General features: G+C 46.3%; 1 protein-coding gene across 4 annotated transcripts in view; it reads left to right on the plus strand.

Annotated features, from left to right (window-relative positions):
• Positions 1–22,871, plus strand: part of AFG2B (AFG2 AAA ATPase homolog B) — a 275,189-nt gene that overhangs the window by 162,497 nt on the left and 89,821 nt on the right. For all 4 annotated transcript variants that reach the window (XM_069624940.1, XM_069624941.1, XM_069624938.1 and 1 more), the window contains exon 6: positions 19,213–19,437. In XM_069624940.1, coding sequence (XP_069481041.1) covers positions 19,213–19,437 — 225 coding nt within the window. The remainder of the gene's footprint in view (positions 1–19,212; positions 19,438–22,871) is intronic.

The raw sequence follows: 22,871 nt of genomic DNA on the forward strand, positions 1-22,871 counted from the left end.
CATTTACTAAAAATAATATAACAAATGCGATGATTATGATTAACCTGATCATCAATTGACCTCATATTGTTGTATATAACATAAATGTTAATTGAGATCAATCAAGTTGTGCTCAACGATTGGCCTACAAATGTTTAGCTCATGGTGCGAGCTTCTTCAGAGCCAGTTGTAACAGACTGATTGATTGTTTGGCCTATAAATTTTACATTATTGATTATAAAAACAAAACATTACAAAAGCAATGAGTTACAGTGAAATTAAACCTACATACAAATAAACAAAAAATAAGAAAGAAAAATGGTTAGTCCTTGGCTTAACAGATTATATGGTGGTTATATCAGACGGGTGAATGATCAGCTGTGCTAAAGAAATGGTTACCTAGTACCCTGCTTCATTTGTAATAATGATAGGCAGAACTAATTAGTGGTTCTAGTCAAATAGTACTGCAAAAATAAATGAAGATCAGTAATTGAAATAGTATGTTTTATGAAATTCTTTTACAAGATTCAATAGTAAATTGAGGCTTACTTTTATGTTTTTAGCTGCTTGTATTTGGATAGTTAATCTCTTTTTGAAAGAAGCCAAATCCTTACGTTCAGTAGGAACTGGCAGTCATAATTCTATTTGTTTTGGCTCTTGACGAGCTATATGAAAAGCCCAATGAGAGATTACAAAAAGAAGATGGTTATGGTGGGGTGAGCATTTTAGTTCAATGCAGTATTCATGAATAAAAGCATGTGCTGGCTTATTTTAATGATTGATCTTACCTTGTGCAATGAAAAGATGGAACGTGTAGGTTTATATTAATTGCTCCTGTGGTAGGTAAATAAGTGTCTTTCAGTTGTGGCGGCATAATACATATTTCTAAAAACGCCACCAAAGCAAAGTTTGTACCTACATGCACATGTCTGAGCACTGGCACATAATGACATGTGCTCAAACAGCCTGCCTAATGAGAGCACCTGAACGTAATGATATTCGGCCACAGACCTTGTCTAACGAGGTAACGTTAGACGTGATGTTCAGTCAACATAATGCCACACCTATTTTGGAGTGATGCTAATGTGTAATGAATAATAGGCAAAACAAGTAGCCCTGGGATCGTATCTCTCCAGCTCTGAAATCTCTCCATTGGCTCCCAGTGTATGCAAGGATTAAATTCAAAACCCTCTGCATTGTCCACAAGGCTTTCTGGGGCCTGAGTCCGAAATACCTTCAGCTATCCCTCCGCAAATACCTCCCCTCTCGAGCTCTTCGCTCCTCTACCTCTAAATCCCTCACGGTCAGTCGTTGTTCAAAGAAACAAGCTGGGGGTAGATCTGTCTCCGGCTGTGGCCTCCCTCTGGAACAGCCTCCCTGCCACTCTAAAACTTGAGGAGAACCATCTCTGATTCCGGAAGCACCTCAAGACCTTCCTCTTTTCTTCTGCCTTCCCTCCCCCTGTCCCCTGCTGATCTGTTCTCTCTTGGCACCGTGCACCTGGCCACCCTCTGTCCTCCGGGCCCAGGTACCTGCTCACCCTGCCACCCTCCAGCACTGCCTCCGGGCCACCCCTTGCACTGGGGTCTGTATCTGTACCCATACAGCCCCCCCTTTTTCTTCCTCCTTTTATCAGACCTACCCTGTCTGCTGCCTTAAACCTAGCACTTGCAAATTGCTGGCTGCACTAACACTGTTTGTTGCCTTTATTATTTATTTATTGTTATTTATCTGTTTCTCCTCTGCTTCGCACTTTCCACTTCTCCCCCTTCCATGCACTTTTCCCCTCCCCCTCTCCCATGCACTTGCGTGTTCTCAATGTCACGGGGCCTAGTAAGATCACTGTTTTGTTCTTCCCTGTTCCCCTCCCTTACCTTGTCGCGCTCTGAAAGACTTGTGTACAAGCGCGATAGAAATAAAATATCAATAAGTAGTCTTTCAGTTTAAAAGAAAAATGGGTTTTCTTGAATATTCCTATTTAAAGTAGTTTAAGTTGACTAAATGGATTGAACCAAATGTGTACTTAGTGATGCGATAACCATTAAACATAGTATCAATCAAGAACCAACATAAAGCATTCATTATGTCAGAATGAGTATTGTGAGAAACCTGAAGGTACTCTCACAACTACTCCAAGGGATCTTCTGTTCAGGTGGCCATGGAAGGGCCATTACATTTGGATCCCACCCCCCTGGGGGTGGACAAGCGAGGGAGGATCACCTGGGTGGAGGGTCCTTGAGGATTGGAGAGAGGGTACCTGAAGGCGAGACATGGTATCCCCCTTCACTGTCCTTCCTGACCCTCCCTCCGTCTTCATGGGATATTGTCAATCTTATTCCATTTTTCCCTGTAGTTTTTCACCAAGTACTGAGAAGAGGAAGAGGCAACTAAGAGTAATCCACACTTCCTATTGCAAACACCATTCTAGTACTGGGATGAAGAAGAGGGACCTGGAACCATCCATTCATGAAGATCAGGCGTGTCACACTAACAGGCTGATACAAAGCCAGGCAATTGAGTCTTACCGACTTCACCTGTAGCCTGTTAAGAATGATATAGTATAAAAGGTGGAGCCCAAGATCGTATAGGAGGAGGAGGAGGAAGGAGAGCGAGAGAGAGGAGAGAATCCGCCGTGTTGGGACAGGACCAGGAAGCCGAGAAGCCGGCATGATCCCGGGTGACCTGCTTGAGGTACTTTGCAGGACTGGGTTTCCTCTTATTGGAAGGCGGGCAGCAGGTGCTGCCATTCACCAGAGGTGGAGCAGAGCACAGAAGTCGGTGTGTATGCTGCAACGTACCCAGCAACCTGGTGGTTTGTTTCCCGTTCGGGGCGAGGCACTGAGAGGAGCTTCAACAAACCAGCAAGTGTCGAGACACTGGGGATACCAAAGCGCACCTAAGTGACCGCAAATAAGTAACGGTCCACGAACACAAGTAAATGTTGCATCCATTGAATATGGAACTGAAAGAAAGTTGCTATTTGAGCGAGCACAAGTAAATACTGCATCTATTGAATATCGAAATGAAAGAAAGCTGCTGTTTAAATAATCGACGATGTGCTGAATGATGAATGAACACTCTTAAGCCAAATAGCTATATCACATGGCTCCCTGACAGTAAAACGCAATATGAACAGATTGGGCACAAGTATATGACAAGCCAAGAACTGGTATAAAAGAGTGTTACAAGGAATAAAAGTGTGGAAGTGGAAGCCCAAGGCAGAAGAGCCTATGCCAGGGCTCAACAGCTGTGGGGAGATGTATGGTTGCGAGACCTATGATTTATTGACCATGCGGTCTGACAACTGTGCCTAGACCAGAAAGTCTCCCAGTGTGAAAGTTACAAACATCAAGAATCAAGACTAAGACAAAGTATAGGGTTGCTGGTTGCCTGACCTGTGATGGGTGGGCTGTGTTGACTAGCAACTGCTCCTAGACCAGAAACCCCTGAATGGTGAACCAGCTGTGTGTGAGGTTTGGGTCTATTTGATCTAAAACATTTGACCTAATCACATTTGATTGAATTTATTTGACCTTTTTTTTTGTCTAAAATGTGGGGGTGAGACCCCCCGCAATCCCTACCCCACTTCCCTCAACCTAATCTATAAACTTACCCACCCCATATATATATATTTAATTAAATGTGACTGAAAAAAAGGTGAAAGAAATTTGGTCAAATATTGTTAGGTTAATTATGCTAATACCGTGTGTGAACTGTGCTACATTTGAACTCTTGGTGAAGGGAGTCCCAGGACCTCAGTGTTGTGTGACCTGTGCTACATTGGCACTCTTGGGGAAGGGAATCCCAAGACCGCCTCTTTATGTGAACTGTGGTAAACTTGAGCTTGGAGAAGGTCATTTCAGAACTTGACCAAACACTATTTAAAAAAAAAATAAAATCAGCTTATTATTTTCAGTAAAACCACATAAGAAACAATATGGGCACTAGAGCTTGGTTACAGCGTATCAATTGTATCAGTCAATACATAGAATGCATAAATAGCTCAGGTCAGCAGGGAGAGGATAGCGCCAGGCTGCAGTTACTTCAATGCGTGGAGCGACGTTGACCCACTAGGGCAGTACATTGTTCAATTCTCACACAGTTCTCCTCCACCTCCCCCAGACTTTCTGGAACTTCCCGGGGCAACCCCTGGCATTCTGTATTAGCTTTTCAATGGACGCACATCTGGCGATCTCATTGGGCCAGCAGCTGAGGCTTCATCTTTCCGTAGAACCCCATGTTGCAGCTGTGAGCCTCTTCCCCAGCCCCAGTACCACAGCAAGAAAAGTATTATCATGTCTGGTGAATTCCACCTCCTCACCCCCCCCCCCCCCCCCCAGATTCCCAGTATCGCCAGTTTCTGGTCCTGCGGAACTCAAGACCCCAAACACCCCAGATATCCTACGGATGCACCTCTGCCAAAAATCCTGAATTAATTCAGCTCCACACCACGTGGAAGAAGGAACCTTATGCCCTCCCGCATCTCAGGCACACCTCGCTGTCCACTACCCCCCACTGTGCCATTGCTGTGCGGGAGTAATATTCCTGATGCAGTATTTTGTCCTGGATTAAGCAAAGCCTGGCATCTTCCAATATCCTGTGGGAACATGAGTGCCTCCACCCACTCCTCGGACTCCAGTGTACCCACGTCCCTCTCCCATTTATTTTTGCCAGGACAACTCCTGCGCCCTGAAAGCCGTGAGAACCTGGTGTAGTGTGGAGGTGACCTTAGTTGGAATTCGTTCTGGGAGAATGTTATCCTCCGGGGGGAGCATTTCCGGAGCCAATGCAATGCGCTAATTGCAGGTGTCTGTAGTAGTCCTTTGGGCAGCTTAAACTTCTCCTGCAGAGCCCCACATGCCAGAAGATGCCCCTCCTGTACTATGTCCACAAGGGTGGGAATCCCTTGTACCTCCCAGTACACAAAGTGACCAATTTTCAGGACCGTGGGAATATGCCAATTGTTCCAGAGGGGCTGATCCAGTGTTCGTCTCCCATTCCAGCCTATGTGGTGATGACCTTCTACCCAGGTTTGACAAATGTATTGCGTCATCTCTGGGAGTTCTGCAGTCCCCCTCCCGTTTCCGTACAGTACGTGCATGAGTGTATTTAGTCCCATTCTCCTTTACCCCCCCCCCCCCTCCCATGTGTGGGAGCCAAGGGTCACCATGGAGCAAGTTGTTCACCAACCCCAACTATGTCGTCCAGTAATGGGTGCAGAGACGGGGCAGACCAATTCCCCCCCCCCCCCCTCTTCCAAAATTAGCGCTACAGGGTTTTGAGAGCAATGCAGGGTTGTTCACCCCCCACCGCCCAGAGTAGCCCCCGGAGGATGCCATCAATGGATGTAAAGATCTCTTTGTGGCGGGAAGTGTTCTGGAGGATATTGAGAAATCTCTGGAGCGTCCGCATTAAAAGAGGGCCATCTTATCCATCAGTGTTAGTGGGAGGGATTGCCAGTGGACCACATCGGCCGAGAATCTATCTATCACCGGTTGCAAGTTGAGGCGTAGGAAGTCGCCCGGGTCTGGGCCTATTCGGATGCCTAAATATTCGAAGCCAGAGACCAAGATCGAGTATGGGCACAGTCTAGGGATCGCCCCATCTCTCCCCTGAAGAAGAAACATGGCTGTCTTTTGTTTGTTCACCTTAAAAGTCCACAGAACATCTGCTATTCTGTGAGGATACGTGTCACCACAGGGCAGGAGGTCTCAGGATTACTCGTATAGATAAGGAAATCGTCTGCATAAAGCGAGATGGTAAGTGGCTAAGACCCATGCCACGACCATGGTCTCTCCATTAACTAGCAATATTGGCGTGTAGGAGGCACAGAGCTCTTGTGGTTTCCCAGGTTTAAGGATCACCACAATACATGCCTTCCTGAGGTCTGGGGGGAGTTGCCCATTCATTCTATTTTGTATGAAGATACGGTGCATATGCCCCATCACCGGTTCACCCAGTCGTTTCCAGGTTTCCATCTGAAAACTGTTGGGTCCTGGGGCTTGCCGTATTGGAGCTGGGACAGTGCTGCTGCCGCCACCTACTCCTCCTCTTCTGTGATTTTGGCCTCGAGATCCAGTGTGTCCTGTTCCGAGAGGAGGGGGATCGTTATCGAGTCGAGGATATTTGATCCGTCTTTCTCGATTGCTAGCTGCTGGAGGGAGTAGTGGTCTTATAAAAGGTAGTGAATGCCCTAGCGATATCCGAATCTTCCTTTAGCATCCCTCCCCCGGCGTCCTATATGGCCCATACGTGTCCCTTGCACCTGTCCTGCCTTTCCAGCCATTAATTGTAGAAATGGTAACATAAAAATGTACATGAGAAGTTAGTCAAAGGGGATACTAAAAGTAACCCCTCCAGTACCCTATTGTAAGATAGTGTGTGCTGGGTCTATAAAGAGGAAAATGTAAGTAAAGTCATTTTCACTTTACTACTCTTGGAAACCGTAGTTATCCAAGACAAGGTATTTAAACCTTAGCAGAAATCCAAAGGATTTCTCTGTGGCACTGCCCTGAAGGTGCTGGGTGTCACAGTATAAAAGGATGATGCCTATGGAGTTTGTCAGACTCCAAAACCAAAAGAAACCGTGTTCAAATCAAATAAAAATGCACAAGAGAGTGAGGAAAAAGGTCTCACTCTCTTCAGGATAAAAATTAAAAGTCCTAAAGTCCAACAAAAGAGCTGGGGGTCTCTAAGGTAGAAGGGAATTAGCACATTTCTGAGAATTCTCCCTAACACTCACCCCCCCCCTCCCCCAAAACTAAGGGACAGGAGGATTTAATCCACTCCTGGATGAATCTCCTAATCCAGTCGGTCATACTTTCTGGAGAGACCATCAGTATTTTGGTGAATACACCCTGATTGTGTTCTTGTTACGCTCACCTGGTATCCACAGGGACGCCACCCAGCCGGGTTACTCGCTGGTATGCTTCTCAGCTTTGCCCTGATGTGGTCTGTGGGGAAGGTTCTGCCTGAAAATACAGTTAGACTGTGTTCAAGACTGACCGTCTGGGGTAAGTATCCTCCATCCACCCCCCCCCCGTATGATTTCAGTCCCTCTGGCACCCTCTCCTCACCTGCTGGTAGAATTAGGCGTGCTCTCCGTCCTGAGTTACTTCACTGACGCCGGCCCGTTTGATATTGTTCAGGTAGGTCTTATTGCTGTTCTTTAGTTTTGTTGCTATCTTGCATGCCTTTCTTTGTTTAAAATGTTTCTCCCTTGGGTATGTGGAGCTTCAGTGCTGAGAACTGGCTTGGTTGAGCCCCGCTGGTAAATTATGGCGCATTAAGAGCGCTATGATGCAGTAAGTAAGCGCTATGCAAAGTCTTGCCTTTGCTAACCTGTGTTTTCCTTCCTTGTAGGTCGCGGTGTTCTTCAGCGCGAGTGGAATGTCCGTAGTGGTGCCAGCCGAGAGGCGACCAGCCAGGTAAGCTTTTTGAGCAGTTCGTAATTTGTAAATGTCTCTGCTGCTTTCTTTAATGTTGCCTCTATCTTCCTCTTTCAGGTCGTTCTGTCCAGGAGGCGTGCAGATTCGAGGAAGCTGTTCTCAGTAGCTGCGAGTGTTTAAAGATGAACACTGCAGGTAAGATGCTGCTGCTAATGATGTTCCTTTTGTCTCCTTGCAGGTTCTGCTTCTCCGAGGTTCGAGGGAATAGCTGGACACGGTGAGCATCACATTGCAAGCTGCAAAGTAATGCGAAGCGTGTTGTCTTGCTCTGGTGTGGTTTTAATAGCCCCAACAAAATGGTCCAGGTAAAGTAGTCCCTAGGCTACCACACCCAAAACACTAGACCGCATAGCTTGGTTCTTAGGAACCAAGCTATGTGGATGCCTCCATGTTGGCTGACAATACAATAAAGTAGTTCCCAAGCACATTGTTTTTCATGGTGTATGAGCCTGGCGCCAGGACTGGCCCCATGAGAGCTTTTGAAGAGGATGCCAGGCTCTAGAGGCCCGAGTCCTAACTCCACCTGGCCAATGGGTTTGCCAGAGGGGGTTTTGGGCGAGGGTCGTGACCGTTCTATGGTGAAATCCAACCCCTGGAGGCTGATTGACCATCTTAACAATTTAGGATTGCCCCCCTTCATCTGCATTAACCATCTCAATGGTTGGTGGTCTGTTTGAATTACAAAAGTAGATCCATACAAGTATGGTCTAAACTTCTTCAAAGACCACACAATGGCAAAACATTAATGTTCAATAGTTGCCCCCCTTGTCTCACGGTCCTTCAGTTTCCTACTGATGAAGCAGATTTGGTGTTCCCTGCCTTTCTCATCCAGCTAACTCAAAATTGCACCTATTCCTGTATTTGAAGAATCAGTTTGTACAATAAAGGAGTGGTTATAGTCAGGAGCTCTAAAGACTGGAACTTGACAAAGGGCTTTCTTAAGTCCTTCAAATGTTTGCGTGCACTCCTCATTCCACCTGACCTTCTTGGGGAATTTGGGTGAGGAGATCACATTCAATGGAGAAGCTATGGTCCCATAGTTCTCAATGAAGTTCCTATAGTAACCAGTGAGACCTAGGAAGGCTCTCACTTGGGTTTGAGTAGTAGGGGTGGCCCAGTCTTGTACAGCTTCTACCGTGCTACGCAATGGCCTTATTTTACCTCCTCCTACCTCATGCCCAAGGTAGACCACTTTACTCTGACCAATTTGACATTGGCTTGCTTTTAGGGTCAGATAGTCCTGTTCAAGAGCCTGCAAAACATATCCAAGGTGGTAAAGACGCTCTTCTCGAGGGGAGCTGAACACTGCAATGTCATCCAAGTATGCCATGCAGAAGTCCTCCATCCCATTAAGAACTTGATTCACGAATCCTCTGGAATGTAGCAGGTGCATTCTTTAGTCCAAAAGTCATAACCTTAAGCTGGCAGAGGCTTCCTGGGATTCAGTTATCTCCTTGGCATAGTCTGTCAAAGCTAATTGCCAATAGCCTGATGTTAGGTCAAATGTACTAAGGAACTTAGCTGAACCAGGTTTGTCCACCAGCTAATCTGTTCTAGGTAAAGGATGGGCATCAGATGTGGTGACTGCATTAAGAGCTCTATAAACCATACAGAATCTCAACTCCTTAGAGCCACCTACAAGTCCATGGGCTAGTCCAGTTGTACTAGTGCCAAAGGCAGGATCCATTGCCCCAAGATCAAGCATCTTCTTGACCTCTTCCTTTATGTGAGTTCTTATATGGTCTGACATTCTGTAACAGGGAGACAGTCACCAGTGAGTATATCATGCTGGCCCCAAGGGGTCAAGCCTGGGGTCAGTGAAACTGATTCAACAGAACTTTGCACTCCTCCTTTTGTTACACAATCAGATCAGAAGAGAGCTTAACTCCTATTTTCCCATCTAAAGGCTGTCCCCTGAGGAGACCAGGTAGAGGCTCACTTTCCTCCTCTTCTTGATCAGATGCTAAGAGCAAAGCTCCTAGTTCTGATCTGCATACATATGCCTTTAGGCGGTTAATGTGTGCCTTGGGATTGCCCAAGTCCACTAAGTAATTGACCTCCAAGTTTTCCCACAACCTTGAAGGGTACAATCCATTTGTCCTGTAAGGCCCTCTGCCTTGTAGGTGCCATAACTAGAAAAAACCGGTCTGGAGTAAACTCCACCATGTTGGCCTTCTGGGTCATGCCAATGTTTAACCAGAGCCTGACCTGCTTTCATGTTATCAGAAGCTTCTGCCATCATTTGTGCCATTCTCCTTCGGAGACCTAGCACATAGTCAGTGAGACTCACTGGCTTGAAGGAAGGAGCACTCTCCAACCCTTCCTTGATTATGGCCAATGGACCTCTAACCGGATGACTATAGAGCCGCTCAAAGGGGCTGAAATCAACCCCTTCCTGAGGGACTTCTCTATAATCAGCAAAGAGAAGGCATGGCATTAGAAGGTCCCACTTTCCTCTAAGGGGTCCCTCTAAAGCACCAATCATGCTCTTCATAGTTCTGTTGAACCTCTCCACCAAATTGGTTTGGGGATGGTAGGCTGTTGAGAACTTGTAGGTCACGCCACAGTATTTCCACATGTTCTGCATGTAGTGGGACATAAAATTAGTCCCCCTTTCTGAGATGACCTCCTTAGGTAGGTATGGCTTCAGGATACCTGGTAGCATGGTTTACCACTACCAATATAAATTGGTTACATGAAGATGTGGGAGGGTCTACGGGACCAACAATGCCAATCCCTACCCTCTCAAAAGGAACTCCCACCACTGGGAGAGACACCGAGGGTGCCACATTCTTGGATCCACTCTTGCCAGAAGTCTGACAAGTGTGACCGCTTCTACAGAATTGATATAAATCAGTCCCCATCTTGGGCCAGTAGAAATGCAGAGAAATACTCTCCCTGGTTTTCTTAAAAGTTAAGTGACCAGCCAGAGGAATCTCATGGGCTAACTGTAGAAACGGGGGGTCTCACCACCTGAGGCACTTCAAGTCTTCTGTAGTACCCTGGAGTAGACTCAATACGCTCACTGTAAAGGCCATCCTCCCAGTACAGCCTGTACTTCCCTGGCTCTTGCCTTTCCAGCTGGGAAGCTGCCTGTTGGCGAAGTCCTTCAAGAGTAGGACACTCTCTTTGGCCTCTGCTGAAGTCTGCCCTAGAGGGTCCATCTTCTGCAAGCAAAGTCTGCAGCTCAGGAAGGCCTTTAGGATGCAGATCTCCAACATAGGGAAGGGCTTCTTCCAGCTCTGTTTCACCAGTAGCTGATTCCCCAATTTCTGGTTGATCCTCCCACTTGGCTTCAGCTGGTGGAGGGGTCACAGGTGTGACCTTGGACTGTCCTCTCGGGGATGTCCTTGTCCTTTGAACAGGTGTGGCACCATTGTTCCTTCCTGAGACGTTGGGTTTCCCCTTTGTCTCTTTCTTTGGCTTAGAATTAAAAGGGTGTCAAAATCAATCAATAGAACTAAATCAATCCTCTTCCCGTTACATGAACCTACCACCAGCCAAAGAGCGGAATTCAAACAACTTGGCATCACCATTGGAGGTCCCACACTCCGATACCTGGGTGTCAACTTGATGAGAGACATCGCCGATATATACAAGGCCAACTTCCCCCAACTTCTCGCCGCCTTCAAAGTGGACCTGGCGAAATGGCAACGCCTCACGATCTCCTGGATGGGACGCCTGAATGCCATTAAGATGGTTAGTCTCCCACGCTTCCTATACCCCTTCCAAGTACTTCCTGTGACAGTGCCAGATTACTTTTTCAAACAGGTGAAAAGGGCAATAACTGGATTCTTGTGGGAAGGAAAGAAGCCCAGAATACCCTACGAAACTCTCATATTAGCCAAAGATCAAGGAGGGGTAGGCCTCCCCGACATCAAACGATATTATCAAGCCGCACAGTTGAGTCCTCATCCCCTACCTCAGAGACAGGAAAGACCTGCAGTGGGTCCAGCTGGACAATGATAACCTGACTCCCGTGATGCTATCGGAGTGGCTATGGGTCCCCAGAATCATAAATTGCGCAACCACCCAATACTGGGAACCACATGGAATGTATGGAAGGAGGGAAAAGGGATGGTGGGAGTGACCACATGGCCATCCCCCTTGAGCCACCTCTGGGCCCCAGAGGTCAGAGAAGATATCCTGGAGCACTCTAGATATCAAACCTGGTTTGATGCAGGACTCGAAAGTGTTGGACAACTATGGAGAGAATTCATATTCATATCAATCACAGACCTGGAAGACGCCCTCCAACTGCACCCATTCCCGATTTTCCTTTATCTTCGCTTGAAGGGAGTCCTAACCAAACGGGAGTGGAAAACCAAGATACAGAGAGAACTCACTCCGTTCGAGAAAATCCTCGACACAACCTCCACGAACAAAGGCCTGATTGCGCGCATGTACAGCGCCTTGATCACCAAAGACCAAAATTTGAACCACCGCCTCAAAGAGAAATGGGAAAAGGACTTCAACAGAGAATTCGATCAACAGGCATGGGACACAATCTGCAAAACTCGGTCCCGAATATCCATCGCTGCGCAATACAAACTACACACTATAAAACTACTTCATAGATGGCAGTGCGACCCTCACAGACTATTGAAAATGTACCAGACTAACAGCCCTAAATGCTGGAGACAATGTGGTACGGAGGCCAACTACTGGCACATGTGGTGGGACTGGCCCAAAGTCTGTATATACTGGAAAGAAGTGCTCGGATGGATCAAAGAAATAGACGGCATCGAGTGGGAACCATCTCCCCTCCTGATTTTTATTTGGCCTGGAAGAGGAAGAATATGAACTAATCAGAATAAAGGGACTGGCATCCCCACTCCTACTTGCAGCAAGTAAAGGCAGCCTGGATAGACAGCCCTCCACGAGGAAACCTGGTGTGACTTTGCCAACATCTATATCCCAAGCCAAAGACAAGCCATGGCGTAAGATTCAGAACCGCGGTAAATAAAACATGACGCCGAGACTCGGCCTCCATCCAACAGCCCAGAGGTAATCGGGCCTGTCGCACCGAACGAACACATGCAAGCCAATTGAGACCAACATCCCATCTTGCGCTAAGCACAGACTACGTTTTCAGCAACAAAATGGACAAACTCGCCAAACCGTCTTGGGAAGGGGGAGGGGGGACTTGAAACACTTAACAGAATTAAACCCCCCTCTCCCTTTTGGGTTAACCGCATTACTCTTGTTTAATCTCAATAAAATATCGATGTACTTATGTGAATACAAGATGAATGTACTCGTACATATTACCCTTGTGTTTCAAAACCAATAAAATGTAAATTAAACAAAAAAAAGAATTCGAAGGGTGTCCTTCCTGGGGACTGGGACTGGGAGTTATAGGTACTTCTGTAACTTCCCACTGAGAGTCATCTAAAGCTGCCTCTCTGGCCAATCTACTCTGCTCCTGCTTCCTTTTACTGGGAGGCCTGGGGGTGCTTGATACACCACCAAGAGTCTTTGTCATTTCCCAACATGACTCTCCCAGGCACCTCATTTTGTACACTGATAAGTATTCTCAGTCATATTATTGCACTGGATGAGATCTGGCAGTATTGGAACCATCTGGATTGGGCCTCCAGCAAGTTTAGTGGGAAACTTTCATCCACCAATGTAATGCTGGCCCCACTGTCTCTAATGGCAGGGGTCTCCTGTCCATTTACAAGTACACCGTCCTTGTAATATTCCTTTGTGTTATCTTGAATAGAGTTATACACATCTACATTCTGCTGTTCCCACAGACACAGGGACACTAAAGAAACGCTGGCTGAGACTCCAATGGGGTCTTCAGCCAATAGTTAAAAGTTACAACTTGCCATATGAACTTCTCCCTCAGGGATGAAGGCTAAGGAGGCAGTGTGGAGCCCTTAAGGTTTACCCTTGCATCTTGGATCCCCTTCCAAATGGTCAGTTGACCCACAAGCATACATTTTACCAAATGCTCTTTGAGATGGGGGCTTCTGCTGACCTTCATCTGGTTTAGCACCAGAGGTTTCACTAGACTGACCTGGGTTCCCATGGTGTTACCCTTTTACTGGTTGTGGCCCTCTTTTGGGTGGTTGGAATTAGAATTCTCCTTTCCATCTTTCTTGTCCTGCTTCCCCTCATCCTTTTTGTGACTGGCCCCAGAATCCTTGAGTGGCCCTGTTGGCAACCCACAAGTCAGCAGCCTTAGCTAACTTTTTGGGATCAATCTCATTTGAGTCGGCCAAGTGCTGTCTCAGCTCAGGAGAGCAGGCAGCAACAATAGATTCTAACAAAACAGATTTCTCATTCCTTCAAAGGTGTTCACTCTGTAACCCTTAACCCAACCATCTAAGTTTTTCAAACATTCACACACCCAGGTAGCCCAAGGGCTACCATCGGTCTTTTTGAGGGTCCTAAACCTCTTAAGGTACCAGGAAGGAGTTTTCCCAAATCTGGCTTTCAAGGCCAGCTTCACATTGTCATACTCCTGTCTTTCAAGTTCACCCACCTGCATTACAGCATCAGTTGCAACCTCGGGGAGACTAGATAAAAACCAGGGAATCTGCTCAGTCCCTGTGGGACCCTGAATCCCATGATTGTATTCAAAGGCACCCAACCATTCCAAAATATCAAGTTTCACATCATACATACTCGCGGCTTCTTTAGGCAGGTGAGGCCTCTTGGGACTGGAAGACATAGAGGACTCTGGGAGGGAAGCATTTTTAAGAGACAATCTTTTCATTTCAAGAGCATGCTGCATTTCCATTTCCCAGAGCTTGATGTCCCGATGCTTGGCTTCAGTTAGAGATTTCAACCTTTTTTTAAATTCCAATTCATGTCTCATTGTTTCAAGAGACACATATTCTGGACCCGGTGTTGGACCTTGTGGGGTCCCAGTCGACATGGTTTGAGGCAAAAGGGCAGGCTGTGGCAAAGAAGGGCTCCTATCCTGGGACTCCTCTACCTCCTATGACTCTTCTAAGACATTAGACTTAGACTCTGAACTATCATCCTCATTATCAATTTCCACATTTAGTGATTTAGTAGATATTGTAGGCCTACTACCCAAACTTTGGTGATTCGACAACCTTGTAATCAACTCATTTTTGTTTCCTTTCACAGCAAGGTTCCTGACTTTACACATTTCTTTCAGTTGATCTACTGATAAAATGATTAGGGCTTCCTGACATGTTACAATTGCTGTTCTGATGGAGCTTAGCCTTGTGAGCGTTTAGTTGAACACAAGCAAAGCAAACTACTCAGTGTACCAACTCTACAATAGCTCCCACTGCTGCCACCAGTGTTAGACAAGATTGTATGACTACACCAGCCTGGTCCTCTTGGCAATAGGTAACCCAACCTTTGATATAAGTCTGTACTACAAAAGTTGGTAGAGTGGCTGAGCAGCCAGGCTTATCTCAAGAGGCGTCGGTGTGAGCTGTAGGGTTGCAACATACAGTTTCACAGTGACAAGTATCCAAATAACACTTAAACTCAAGGTTTCTTGATTAAGTAATACTTTATTAATTTAACAGTCAGTTTTAAAATAAGCCTTCTTTAGAAAGGAGCAATTGGCAACAATCGATCTACACTACTTCAAAATACACTTCTTCAGTTCAATAAAGTAAGTAGATACCCTTTTGGAATGGCACACAGATATTCCTGCACCCTGAGGTGACTTCAATTGCTAGGACACTGTGGACATTTATATATCACTTTTCACACTTAAATGATAATACTGAAGTTGTGGCAAAAAGGAAAAGGTTAGGGAAGGAAACAATGGTTAACACGTTTCTCAAACAGGTAATCACTTTTGAACCCCCCACCCCCCAATACAAGGTATATTAACCCTTTCCCAACTATACAAGTAAGGTATGTATGACTTTTTGGAGGGATAGTTAAAACACAGTCAGAGGTCAGGAAGAGTCTTCAGGGAGCCAGGAAAGCCAATGTCACTTGAGCAAAGTCTAGGGGAGCTGAGGCACTTTTGAAGGTAGGTAAAAGTCTTGCACAATTTTAGAGAGTTTTGTTGAAAAAGAAATCACTGTTGGGCCACAAGCTGGGAGGCCTGTGAAGGGCAAAGCTGCAAGAAACTCTGCAAAGGGCAGCCAATGCAAGTCTCAACTGAGAGCAAGCAAGCTACACAAACAAGAGGTAAGTACCCCTTAGTTCACATTACCTTAGTTCTTAAGAAATGGTTCCAGCTAGCTTCTGTTCCTGTTGTAGTTCCTGCAGATCCTGTTGTTCCTGGGACTCAGTCGTGGAGACAAGAGGGAGGACGTCTGGGGCTTCCTGCTGTACGATTCGAAGGTCAGCGGCAGCAAAGGGCGCAATTCAGATCAGCGGCACTTCATGGATTGAGCTTCTTGCGAATAGCACCACTGCGGTTCTTGGACACTTTGTGGACTTTCCTTGCTACTGGGGTCCAGCACTCTGTTGAGGTGGCTCAGGCTTGGTCCGCTCTGCTTCGAGGGAGTCCAGAGGATTTTCCTGGAGCTCGGGTCCGGCTTAAAAACGATGCATTCGATTCTGGTTTTCCTGTCCCCTGGCACTCAGTTCCTGCAGCAGCAATGGAAGTACAGCCAGCGGAGAGCAGGGTTTCAGTCGATCTTGGGGTCGATTGGTCCCACCAAACCAAGGGAAGAAGTCATCCTTTCCGGGTTTCTCTAGTCGATGTTTAAATAGGAACTTCAGCACTGCAGCAGGACTTCACCGGGCAAACCAATGGTCCAGGAGTTGCAGCAAGCGTCTATTCCAGTTTCTTTCTTCTGTTCCTTCGTCCAGTGGTGGACTGTGCCTTCCTTGCAAAAGACCTCATCTTTTGTGCAAGTCTCTCCCATTCATTCGAAGCCTAGCAGTCACTCACACAGCGGGGTGGCTGTCCTCTAAGGACAGCCATCCAGCCAATCACCTTTGGGTGCATTCCTGTAACCAAGGAGACTAAACACAGGGAGCTTCAGGAACCTCCCTCGCTGCCTGCCCTGCCAGACACGCTGGAGCCAGACGCGGGTTTCACCAGTGAACCCCACCAAAGATAAAACGAACAAAGGGACCAAACCTGGTTTGGTGCACAGAGTAAATCTCAAGAAGGACCTTTCCAACAAGAAATGGCAAAAAAAGACCGGGGGCATTTTGACAAAATGGGCACCCATGGTTGCTGTACTGCAACTGCGAATGCAGCCTGCGGTAAAAACACACAATAGTAGGAAAAAGTAAACCACTGCCACAAGCCATTAATTGTAGAAAGGGTAACATAAAAATATTACACAAGAAATTAGACAAAGGGGATACTAAGTAACCTCTCCAGCACCCTATCGTAAGATAGTGTGTGCTGGGTCTATAAAGACGAAAATGTAAGTAAAGTCAATTTCACTTTACTACTCTTGGAAACAGTAGTTATCCAAGAGAAGGTATTTAAACCTAAGCAGAAATCCAAAGGATTTCTCTGTGGCACTGCACTGAAGGGTGATGTGTGTCACAATGTAAAAAGATGATGCCTATGGAGTTTGTCAGACTCCAGAACCAAAAGAAACAGTATTCAAATCAAATAAAAATTATGAGCGAGTGGAAAAAAGTTCTCCCTTTCTTCAGGATAAAAAAATTAAAAGTCCTTCAGTCCAGCAAAAGACCTGGGGGTAGAAGGGAATTTGCACGTTTCTGAGAATTCTCCCTAACAAGCGGTCACTGTGTGCCCACATTATCCCCCTCTGCTCTATCAGGGCGCGCTTCACTCACCACCACAGGGCCAAGTTCGTGCTGGACCGCTCCTTTTCCGGGTTTATGGCTCCGATGGCAGGGGTTGACCAGTGGTTCCCTCTGCGGGTTTGTTTGCAGGTCTCACCAGCCTCTTCCAGGGCCAACAACAGCCTGGGTTGCTTCTGAGTGCGCTGGCACACACGGCAATGTGTTCCACAGGGTCGGACTACCCTTTGGGTTTCGTCCCTCTTCCGTGTCTGGCCGCCACGACTGCCTACCACTGCAGGTCAGCTCTGGGTCCCGGGTCCGTCTCCGCTATTTGGCGCCTTTCGCCTGCTTCCTGCCAGCACGCCAAGATGGTGGGTGGCCTCTTTGTGTTTCGTGGAGTCTGCCTGATCCTGGGCTCTGCTCCTCCGATTTTCTCTGGTTTTCCTGGAAGATGTAGTGGAGGAGTTCCGCAGACGCAGCGTTATAAAATTACTGGGAAAACCAAGCCGCAAACGGGATTTTTACTTAGTATTGCACCAGCCCCGTCGGAGCAGCAGAAACTCACGTCTGCATGCGTTGGCTGCTCAACAGTGCCCTTGACTAAACACTATTGAAGTGAACTTCTATTGGATCCCTATTGAACTTGAGATAGAAAACCCAAGGAGAACTCAAGCTGAAAGTAGCTTACCCTTTACTTTTGAACACTTATAGTTGGCTGATGAGATTCTCACACCATGTTTGAATTTGAGGACAAGCATAGGTTTTGACACTCTTGTTTTGGATTTATAGACACAGACGTTCCTTAGTTTCTTTAGTTTGGGAAAATCACACTTTAGTGTAGGGCAAGTTTGGCGTTATACCATCCTGATCATTAATAAAGTGTTGTTTAGAACTGTATGTCTGTTTTCTCTCATCTCTCTTGATACCTATCTCACAGTATTCAATATCAATGTTCAGTTGACTGTTGAAATATACAGTATGTGGAAATTGCCATTTGTTGCCTATTTAGATGAGGCTCATTTCCGGTTGTGTGATGCTTCTTGCAGTGACCATGGCAACAAATGCCAATTTCAACATACGGTATTGTAGGATATAATTTATCCATTAGAAGGGATTAAACACAAACCATGAATTACACATGTTGCTTTAGTGGAATACGGATGATTAGCATTATTCAACCTGGAAGGAGCATACTATAAATATGTAATAAACACCAATTTCAACATATTGTATACTGTATGTTCTTTAGAACTTTTTTAATGCAATTCTTTAGCACTTGAACATGCCTAATCCAAAGAATTAAGTGTTACTTGGTGGCCATCTGCAATTACTCTTTCCAAGCTGCACATCACTTTGTGTTACTTGTTGCTTTTTCCACACTGTTTTTGACAACTTTTGAATCTAAATAAGCTATAGCGGCATGGTCTAATCAATATTTCCACATTCTGGGCAATAACGCTCATTATTCGTATCAGTGAATCAGATGTTCACAAATGCACCAGTTACAGAAAGGTAAAGTGTTAAAAACAAATTTAGCTATATATCGAAAACTATCCTCAGTTTAGTCATCCCTTTAAATGCCTTTTTTTTTAGACTTGATTAATGTGTGATTTCTAGAGCTCTACTACCAATTTGCAGTCAAATGTCAATCTGTTAGCAGGAGTTGTCCTAAACCATACCTTGTATTTCTCTAGGCAGTGTTAAATTCCCTAAATTGCTTCCCTGGATAATAGCGTAAAGTTGAGAACACATAGTGAGCCCATTTATGAGGGTGTGAACAAAGTGTGACATAGACCCATGACAAAATCAAATGTAAATATTAATCTAGGGGAGTATGTGCTTCAATCAAAAGGGAACACTGCACAAATATACCAAATGTGGCACTGGGGGCGGTTGTGGGGCCATGTAGGTTGGATCGGGAAGCGTGTGTAGGAAGCTCCCTATTTGGGCTGTAGGTGAGCTGAGATTTAAAGAGATCCACCGTTAGGCTGGCTTTGGTTGTGATCTCCATTAGGTTCCAAATTTCAAAGTTATATTAAGGATTGTTTGAGCTGACTGAGCAACATGTTAAAATTGCAGTGTTTTTACTATTTAATTTTCATGTATTTGTTACCAGGTTTTTCGGCAAGCCAGAGCGAGCACTCCAGCGATTGTGTTCCTTGATGAGATTGATTCTATTCTGGGTTCTCGGGCCATTGGGCAGACAAGCCACGGTGTGCAGGAGAGGGTACTTTCTGTCCTGCTCAATGAACTGGATGGTGTTGGGCTGAAGGTAACCGAGAGGCGAGGGAATGCACAACGGCTTGTGGAGGGACAAGAGAAAAATGAGGCTGATGAAAAGGTATGTCCAGAAATAAATTAAAAATATAGTGATAACTGCAGAGTAGTGTGCTAAAGAATAAGACCATTGCAGTATCCTGGCTGCTATTACAATATCGGAAGCATGACTCTGCTACCCATTATTTGACTTCAACCATCTAATGACAAAGAAACATTTTTGGGGTCACATGAGCTGCTCTGTTCATGATGGTACCTAAGTGCAAACTCGTGGCCAAAAGAATTTCCTATTTCAAGATAGAAAGTCCAAGGCAGCAGATGAAGCACCAAGTGGAGTGTGCGTGTGTGCCTGTGCCGGTTTCCTCACAAGTCTTTACTTGTTGGCTCTAGGGAGATGCCCTTATTTTGCAGTGTGACTCTACCCCCTCCTTAAATACTAGACCATGCCAACCAACATCTCATGCAGCTCAATGAAAGAGTGCCAGTATAAGTGATCTACATTTCAGTGGCCAGCTCATGTTGAGAGTTAGCCAATCACTGTTGCCAATGAGACAAGTGTCATTGGTTTTACCCATTTGAACGAACTATTCTCTTCTTTAATGGCCAGCACTGGTCTTTGTGATAGCCAGTGGCATGGGGGTTGGGGGGAGGGGTGGTTGTATGTTCTGAGAGAGAGACAGACTGTGTGTGAGTCTAGCGGGGTGTTAACTTGTATGCAGGCCGGGTTTAGAGCATTGTACATATTGACCACAATGCACCTATCTGGTTCAATTTATGGTAACACTGCCTAAAGGAACACAGCTTGCAAATTGATGCACATAGAAGCTCCCATAGCAACCTTTGCTTGACTGTGTTGACCTCAGTCATGTATTGATACGCATTGTACATTGATATGACGATTGATATTCCCATGCTCTGGTTAATCCACTCGTATCTTTTTCAGCTCTGGTTGCACGGTGGTGTATCTTCCTCCTGATCTTCTCCCCTATCCAGGTGCCTCCTTCTAGAACAGCCTCCCTGCCTCTCTCTGTCTTGAGCCGGACCTCCTTAAGTTCCGGAAACTCCTCAAGACTTTCCTCTTCTTCTCTTCTTTCTCTCTCCCTCTCCCTTGCTACCTCCTTTCTCTTCTCTCCGGTGTCCCTCCTCCCGAACTTGCTCAGTTTCGCTGACTGGTCACCTGTTGCACCTCCAGAGCCTCACAGGTCCCAGGCTCCCCCACCTGTCCTGCACTTGCCTCCGGCCCTCTGCACTCTGCTCACACTACTGCACTCGGAATACGTTCAATGAGAGTGGAAACTTCTATGCACTTAACCCTGGCCCCTGCTGGACGAGGCGTACTTGCCCACTCCCATCCCTCGCACTTCCTGTCAGCACACTTGCACTAGTAGAAATGCCTCAGGCCTAGTAAGCTAGTTATTTTTTGTTAGATCATTCGGAAACTTCAAGGCCTAACAATGACTGTACTCCTTGTTCCCTTCCCGCCATGAAACACTTTGAAGCACTTCACTTGTGTAGAAGCGCTTTACAAATAAACAATTACAATTACAATCCTTTGGTCAGCGCTGTTTAGGAGTTTTGTCTGGAAGAAAAGACTCATGGGGCTGTGGTTGCAGACACAAGTGTGAATCTGTAGTACTGAATGAAACTATGATGGAGACATTTGAGTTTGTCTGAGTTAAATGGAGGTGGGAACTCTGGTGGCCAGGGGAAGCAAGTAGGTAGGTGATGCAGTGCTTGTAGCTGATAAACGATGGCTACCCAGTCCTCTCTATGATGTCACTAGAAGTGCAGGAGCAACCTAGGTTAGGCAGTTCGGGCCCTGTTCTCAGTTCAATATTTGTATCGGGACGTTGAACAGGACACTTCTGGTGTGTATGACCCACAAAGGAACACAAACCAGAGCTGAATAAAAATCCTGCTGCAATGAAAGAAAACATGCAGAGCAAGTGTTTAGATAGACTTTCAGAACTGGCCCTGTGGAATGGTTCTGATAGGTCACCCTAGTTGATGAACAGGGTACTGGACACTTCGGACTAGCCATCACTCTATCAAGAAAGTGTAGCAGAACAGTAAGGCAAGACTTCAGGTGCTTCGGGGGTGGTGTAGTAGTACAGCTAGACCCACAGAGAGCACTCAAATCAAGTTACATAGAAGTACAAAAGAGCAAGATTGCAAAGCAATCATAAATAATATACCAGCCTTATAAGGGTCCTATCACTGAAGAAGGTCTTCCCTTACTCGGTAAGTAGGCCTAGTTGAGGAGAACAGCAAATACTGTATTCTGGAAATCCCTACCACCCCTCTCACCTACATAACATGGTTTGCCAGCTAGTGAGTAGTAATCCTGCCACTACTGCACACCAACCTTAAAGTAGCATCTATTTAACGGTTGTGCCTCCATTCTAGGCGTTTCTCCCTCCATCCAAGTATCCCAAAATCTAGGTGTCTCTACATTTATTGTTGTACCTCCCTTTTCAGTATTTCTCCCTCGATCCAGGTATACCAAATCTAGGTTTTATTGCATTTGATATTGTGCCCCCATTTTTAGGTGTTTCTCCCTCTATCCAGGTATCCCGAATCTAGGAGTTTCTGCATTACTACACAAACCTGCGTCCCTACTCCCACACAACCCCAGCTGCACCGTCCATACGTGTGATCTCCCAATTTAGGGTGCATCCGACCCACAAGATGGATACCATGCCGCATAATGCCCAAATCTGAGCTGCACGCTGGTGCGTCAGTATGCCTTACTGTACCCACCACATCCAGCCCCAAACCTCCAACGCACAGCCCAACCTCTCAACCCTCCACCTCGTATCGCAGCCCCTCCCTCACCCTCCAAAATGCCAAGGTATACGCCCTACCTCCACCCTTGCCCAACCCCATCTTTTTCACCCCACTCCTACATCCACATAAATCTCAATACCGCATAAGTCCGAGCAGTACGTTGAAGAGCGAGATTAAAAGAAATTAACTCCATGAGCATCCCACACCACGCATCTAACCAGTCGAGCCCACCCTCATACTCCAATCCCCTTGCTACCTCCTCACCTGAGCCTGCACATCTCACCTCTCCCAAGCCCGGCTCTCCTACCCCCAACTCCCACTTCTCTTCTCTTAGTGTAGGAAGTGCAGCCCTGGCCAAAACCCCGCCCTGTACAGCCCCCCATTCTAACCCACACCCCATGGGCCACCCGAAAGACAAGAAAAGGCCCACACCTCTGCCCCACTCGATATAACCTCCCATCCCGCACTCCTACGCTCACCTGGTCTATGCAGAGGCGTTGGGGCACGGTTGCAGCCCTGCCTGAACTTGAATCACCCCCCTCCCTCAGTAGAAAACCTGTGATCAGTGGTACGTGGGGATACTGCTCCTGCGTGGATATAAGAGTGTGTGAGTGCGCCAATCTGTGATTGTTGTACCTCTCGAACCCTTCACCCCAAAGTACGGTTTCTGTGAGCATGCGCCGACCCATAAAGCTCGCCTGTGAATTATGG

Source organism: Ambystoma mexicanum, chromosome 11 (assembly GCF_040938575.1).
Source record: "Ambystoma mexicanum isolate Mex_15411 chromosome 11, UKY_AmexF1_1, whole genome shotgun sequence".
Classification (NCBI taxonomy): domain Eukaryota; kingdom Metazoa; phylum Chordata; class Amphibia; order Caudata; family Ambystomatidae; genus Ambystoma; species Ambystoma mexicanum.